A 6,861-nucleotide genomic window follows, 5' to 3' on the forward strand; every position below is an offset into this window, starting at 1 on the left:
CCAGGCAACCCTATACTGTACCTAAACCAGAACCGACGTGGATTAACTGCCAAAAATAAAAAATAAAATAAGATAAAATAAAATATATAAAAAAAAACACTAATCCACTAATCTGCAAACATGGCCCTTTCCCTCTGACACGGTAGTCATTCATATTCAAGCAGCCTGCCCCGCACTACTGTAAATAACCGAAAAAAATAAATAAAAAAAACGACTCCGACCCTGCAGATATCCTCTTCCTGTCAGCCCAAAGTGCTAACTGTGCACTCGCCTCGGAACTGTATCATAAGCACGACTCGCTCGCCCTTTCCCCCCTTCGCGAGCGTCCGAGGCGGTCGACTCTGCCCCGGGTTTTTCTTTCCCTTTCTCTTTTTTCTTCTTCCCTTTTTCTTTTTTGATGAGTAACAGAGGAACAGTCATTCAATACTCTCGGTTAGGTCAGAGGCAGAGTCAGATGAAGGGAGGGCTAAATATAGAGCCGCCTGTGCCGTTATTAGACTGCACGTGCCAGCCCCAGCCCCTAAAAGTCTCTCAAATACATAAATCCATTTTTTCTTGTTCGTTTTTTTTTTAAGAGAGAGCGCGAGTGAAAAATGTGACGGTGGAAATCGGAGGTAACGAGCGGATGGGAAGGAGGATGGGAAGAGGTGACAAGTGAGTAACAACCTCTTCACCTCTACGCTCAAAAAGCACACACAATCTCAAATGTGTCCTTTCAACGATTCACAGTCAGTTTTCCAGGAACTGTGCCAATGTCATGATTGAATCGTGCACAATGAATATTTGTTATGAGATGTGATTCAGGAGAAGTGACAGAAAAATGGTGGGCAACAATGTCAGCACAATCCAGAACGAACATCTCACTCACGACTGGTACAAACCCTCTCTGACATAACATGTCTATACTGAGTATTGGTGCAGGGCTACAGTATCTGCACAACAGCTGACTCAAGACATGTACAGATCAAACCAAAAGCATCCTATAGTGAGTACTATTTCAATCATGATGGCCAGAGATGCCAACATCCTAAACTCAACACAGGATCTGGTGGTCATTAAACATACACAAATGTATCAAGAATACTGTATTTTGGACTGCTTTGGAGATGGAGAGATGTCCAGATGCAGCTAACCAAATGGCAGAGGTAAGATGCTCACATTTCTAGCTCCATCTACTTGAAAAGGCTTTACATATGTCAACTAATGGTGTCAATCTAACTCCTATTTAGATGTCTTGAATGATTACTTACACTATCAGTCATAAGAATAACTGGGACGATGACATGGTAAGGCTTGGGGCTGTGGGGGAACATGTCATAACAGTTCTAACAGTACCTGGTTCCGTGCAGTTCTTCTCTTCCGTTCCATTGTCTCCCGCTGTGGCCATCAGCCTCCGGCCCAAGCGATCGGTGGCCACAAACGCCCCTTCCTGCATCACCAGGCCGTGCCCTGCAAAAGACCCAGTCACACGTCACTAATAACATCAACTATCCATCCATCTATGGTCCATCCATCCATTCATCCAGCTATGGTCCATCCATCCACCCATCCATCTATGGTCCGTCCATCCATCCATCCATCCATCCATCCATCTATGGTCCGTCCTTCCTTCCATCCATCATCCTGCTACTGTTGCAAGTTGATGAAGAAAAAGTTTGATTCCTACGGAATACCCTGTGAAGACCCTGTAAAGGGTTAATGGCTCAGTGACTGGTCACTTGAACTGCGGCATGGATGAAAATGGCACTCTGGATTTAAAACTGCACTCCATCTCCAGGATAAGTGGCTGATGGAGCACTTATTGGAGGATTTACATTTACTAATCTCTCAAAACATAGAGGGCTCTTTCATTGTTACACCCTTCCAAACACACATACACACATGCACTATTTAGGTATCACAGTTACATTATGTACATCATGGTGAAATGAAACACTTACTGAACACTCACAGACTCTTACCTATTACCTTCCCTCCCTCTCAACACACACGCACGCACGCACACACGCACACACTCACACACATACTCAACTACACACACACACACACACACACACACACACACACACACACACTACACACGCCCATCCTCAGAGTCTCATAAATCATACGGCGCCACAGTTCTTCGTGGAGGACCTGCCCAGTTTAAAATTCAGCCACTGATTAAACAGTGGACTCCCTGCCTGGCCATTATCATTCCAGATGCGTGTGCTCCTGATATAATGACAGGCTCCCATCTCACATCTGTGGACGAGCAGCTCTCGCAGAGCATCTGGGAGGACCGCGGACGGCTCCCTGCCTCCCTGCCCGGGTCCCTCTTCCCACCCGCCGCTAACAGGTGGAGCAGGCTCATCTTCATGATATCATGCCGGCGTAATCCTTTAAGCCCCATGTTGTTCTAATGTAATTAATACACACCGGGGGGATGTGTGAGGACGAAATGTACACCTCTTTCGGCAACTCTGCCAAGGATGAGGGACTTAAGTCAGTGCTGCCTTCCTCCTTCTAGAAATACTGGAAAGAGACTGAGCGCTAGTATTAAGAGTCTAGTGATGTTTCTGTTGCAGTTGCGTCTTTGTGAATGAAAATTCGCAGTATCATATTGCACTGAACTGAATGTTGTACACGAGGTGAATTAAAAAAGGAAACTTTAAAAATGATCCTATACTGACTTGATTTTAAAAAATATGAACGGCCATCTTACTGCCAGGTGTGAATGCAATGTGGTACTCTTTGCAATATTTCTCTGGATTCCTGAAGTTCCATAGTGTGTGTGTGTGTGTGTGTGTGTGTGTGTGTGTGTGTGTGTGTGTGTGTGTGTGTGTGTGTCTATAAGAACCCAATGTCATTTCAAGGCTGCGATTAACACCAGGGTCTGGTGCACAGCAGCGGGCTCTGTCTTTTTTAGGGGGTTGGAGCAGAACCAAATAGTTCACCAGGGACAAGCTCAGGATAGCGTGAAAAAAAGGAATGACGCTGACTTCACTTTGAAGCCCAGCCAATGATGCACTCCACGTCATGCCACAGCATCCCAGAGCCAAACAATGCTGATGCAAACCCTGCAGTCTGACTAGGGCTGTCTTTAAGGACAACAGCCCAGCGAGCTGATGATTTATGATCTAGATAGGCTTTGACACAATTGTTTGCTATGGGTCATACCTTTGTACTATAATAAAATAACTACTGTTGTGTGCGTGAGAGAGAGAAAGAGGGAGAGAGAGGGAGAGAGAGAGAAAGAGAGAGACAGAGAGAGAGAGAGAGAGAAAGAGAGTCTTTACCACAAATGGAATACCATTTTATGGATCCTGGCATGTGTGTGGGAGATGCTGTGTTCAAGAGCAGCACGGGCAATCTGTCCTGAGTGGATCTTTAAATAATGCGCTATTCTATCCTGAGGCCTCGCGTATTCCACTTCATGAAATGAAATATGATTTCAGATTACCGCAGAAATAATATTCCCTACCTAAGTGTAATCCCAGCTGTTGTAAATGTGGACCAAATTTGCTTCAGGAAGCGAAAGTGCACAAATAACAGACAGCATGCTATTTTGAAAGCAAATATGCTATAGCCTAGTCTTGTGTAGTGGTCCTACACCATGACATATAAGAACATGAAATCATATGAAAGGACTATTATTATAACAACCCTTGGATCGACGGTTTGTTTTAGAACCATTTAACAGGGTTCCAGGCTCAGCTATCTACTTCACAGCAGCTGTTGAACTTGGAGAATCGTGCTTGACACCAAAGGGGACTTGAGGATCTTGACATAAGGATGCAGTACACTTCCAGCTACTGATCCACTATAGGTCACTTAAAAACACACATTTCTGAAACTGGTCATCACCCCTGAGACTGAACCATATATAATTAAATTGTTAAACATCAATAATTTAATATCAATAATACAATGTCAAGAATGACTCATCTTCAGACGGTTTAAGTGGATGGCTAGTTGAATGGATTTATCACTTGAAAAGGGTTCTCTACATCTTCAAACATCTATGGGATGAACTACAACAAACGTTCTAAGCCAGGCCTCAATTGTCTAACATCAGTGCCTGCCTGACCTCACGAATACCTTACTGAACAAATGGGCCAAAATGTCCACAGTCTAAACTCTTGTGGAGATCCATCCCCCCAAAAAGTGGAAGCTTTTACAGCTGTAAAGGGGAGACCAACTCCACATGAATATGGATGTACGTAGAATAGGATGTCGTTGAAGTTTCTGAAGGTGTAATGGAAGGCGTCCTAGTACTTTTGTCGATGTGGTGTAAAATACAAAGTATTCCTGACGTGTCAAATGTGCATTTAGCGAGTACGCGACAAAATTAGCATTGACACTCAGGCCCGACTGTACCGTGGGTACATCTCACATTCGCTCCTGCCTGTTAGTGTTGTGAGCGGATCAAGCGTTGTCACGGAAAGCGAACGCGAGAGAGAATGAGGAGACTTCACATTCCATCAATGGTGACGGAGTGAGCCGCCTCTGATATGAGATCTTGCGAACCTCCGCTCCCTATCCTCCGGCGACTCCACTCCCGAAGCTATCCCTCCAAGCTGGCCATCTACTATGGGAGCCGCGTGACGCAAAATCAGAGAGAGAGAGAGAGAGAGAGAGAGAGAGAGAGAGAGAGAGAGAGAGAGGGGGAGCGCGAGAGAGAGGATCAAGCCAAACGAACGCCTATTGTGTAATGCCTGATTCTCCGCTGATGATCGCCACAGAGAGAGAGAGAGAGAGAGAGCAATTTTCACACTGCGGCACACTAAAATTTTGTTGTAGACGGGCACATTCCTTAAACGTGCACAATGTGAAGAAGGGGAGCAACATCGCCATCCCCACGGCTGCTGAAGCCAACCCTCCTTCCCTCTCGCTTGGGCTACAGCAGGTGTCCGAGCAGAGTCAAATTCAGTAGAGCGGGGCATATGGGTCGAAGCCTACACTGTTATTGTGGGTGCTCAAGTCTTGTGTAATCGTTTTGTAGAAAAGAAAATCCCTCTCTGTGACCAATGAATTTGCCAAGATGGGCAAAATAGTAAATACATTATTAAACGTAGGGAGCGCGCTCCGTACACAAGATGACATCTCGCATCATTCTCTGAATTAGGCTATTCTGAGGTTGACAGTCCTGTGTTGACCTGTCATGAACACCAAGCGTTTAATTCGTTGCAGTCCTGAAACACATGTGGGTTGTAACGTTACAGTATGTTAAGTATCCTTAAGATAATAAAGCACACATCACGGCAGCCACCAGTGCGTATCAAATTGCGCTATATCATCGTAGCCCTTTGGTCACCCTCTGAAAAAAACTACTAATGTATACAAGAGGTATCCTGTGTAGACTAGTTTCTCGCAACATTTATTACCTGCAATAAACCATTCTGGCTTTGAAACTCACCTGTTTTAGTGAGGAGCGCAGACATACACCACGCCAAGAGGAGAACACTGCAGATGAAACAGACTTGTACAAGAAGCATTTCTCTTCTCTTTCGAACTTTAAAGATTTTGGCAATCATTGTCTTTTTCGACATGGTGCCACTCATGTCCGCCTCTGATGGGTCCATGATCGGATGCTCAGGCGGAGGTCAACGTTTTCAATGCGGTTCGCGTCCCGCCTGAACTGCAGATGATTGGGACTACGGATCGTCCGAATTCGGTGTTCAGTCAGCCCTGCCTCAGCGTGTGGTCCTCATCACAAGGGTCGGAACGCAGTCAAATCTCGAGTGGGGCAGTAAGGTTCGCAGCTTGTATGCGAGCGTCCAGTCTCAGGTAGGCTACTGCCGAAATGTCGTTTAAGATGTTGGGGTTGTTAAAGACGTTGGCGAAAACAATAGAGGTCCAGCATCAAGCAAACGTCGACCTGTCTTCTTTTCAAACGTCTTAGATAGCAATCACTGCATTTTCAGGTGGAGCTGTTCCGAAGGATAGACAAACACTGAGCGGCCCTTCCCCGGTTCTGTGTGTATTGCACACAAACAGCCTACAGCTCCGTGGTCTGTCCCCAATTGCCTGCTCCAGCCGAAAGAGATTCCCTCACAGAATTGATGTGCTGCACCTGCTCACACGTGTTTCCATCCCGATTGTGGCGTTTATCGTGGCTCGTAATGCATTGTCAAATGACATTAAAAAGCTCTGGTTAGAAAAATATTATTAAAACATAATAGGCTGCATCACATTCGAACATGCATTCCGGCTGCCACATGCAGTGGCAACTTTTCCATGTGAGTGAGTGTTACGCTTGGACACGTGATTCTTGACAGCAAACGGCCTTTCACGCTGGTGCTGTTTCCATTAGCGGGTACCACCGGTCCTGTCTTGCGAACTAGGCTGCGTTAAAAATGGGGCGTAACACGCCCTTTCGAGACAGTGTCGTCTGTGAAAACAATTTAAACACATGTTTGAGAGGTTACACAGATAGCCTACCTCTCCTCTCTATCGCATACTGTAGCCTAAATTCTTACAATGGGAAGCAGATCCAAAGTGGCCACTCAAACATACATTAATTGATTGTCTTCATTCAATGACCTAGTCATGGCGTTCACGTCCAGTTCATATCATGGATGTATAGGGGAACACATGATTAATTTCACCCTCCCCAGAGTCCTCAGCAATTGTTACTCAAAGTGTTGCAATCCACTTAAAATGGATTCAGTCATCTAAATATAGACTTCAAAGCAATTCTTCTTTCAAATCTTTCAAGTCAGTATTGGCACTCCCAATGCACTCTCTTCTCTCTCTCTCTCTCTCTCTCTCTCTCTCTCTCTCTCTCTCTCTCTCTCTCTCCCTCTCTCCCTCTCTCCCCCCCCCCCCCCCTCTCTCCCTCCCTGGTCATGTGCTCCCTCCCAGAGGCTTTGGTCTAGT

The 6,861-nt window shown here is 45.5% G+C and overlaps 1 protein-coding gene across 1 annotated transcript in view; it reads right to left on the reverse strand.

Annotated features, from left to right (window-relative positions):
- Positions 1 to 5,543, reverse strand: part of slc24a4a (solute carrier family 24 member 4a) — a 36,694-nt gene extending 31,151 nt beyond the window's left edge. The window contains exons 1-2 of the mRNA XM_062522287.1: positions 5,399 to 5,543; positions 1,336 to 1,449 (exon numbers count right to left, since the gene is read on the reverse strand). Of these exons, the coding sequence (XP_062378271.1) occupies positions 1,336 to 1,449; positions 5,399 to 5,543 (259 nt within the window). The remainder of the gene's footprint in view (positions 1 to 1,335; positions 1,450 to 5,398) is intronic.
- Between the last annotated feature and the right edge of the window lie 1,318 nt (positions 5,544 to 6,861).

The sequence above is a fragment of the Sardina pilchardus genome, chromosome 20 (genome assembly GCF_963854185.1).
Source record: "Sardina pilchardus chromosome 20, fSarPil1.1, whole genome shotgun sequence".
Lineage (NCBI taxonomy): Eukaryota > Metazoa > Chordata > Actinopteri > Clupeiformes > Clupeidae > Sardina > Sardina pilchardus.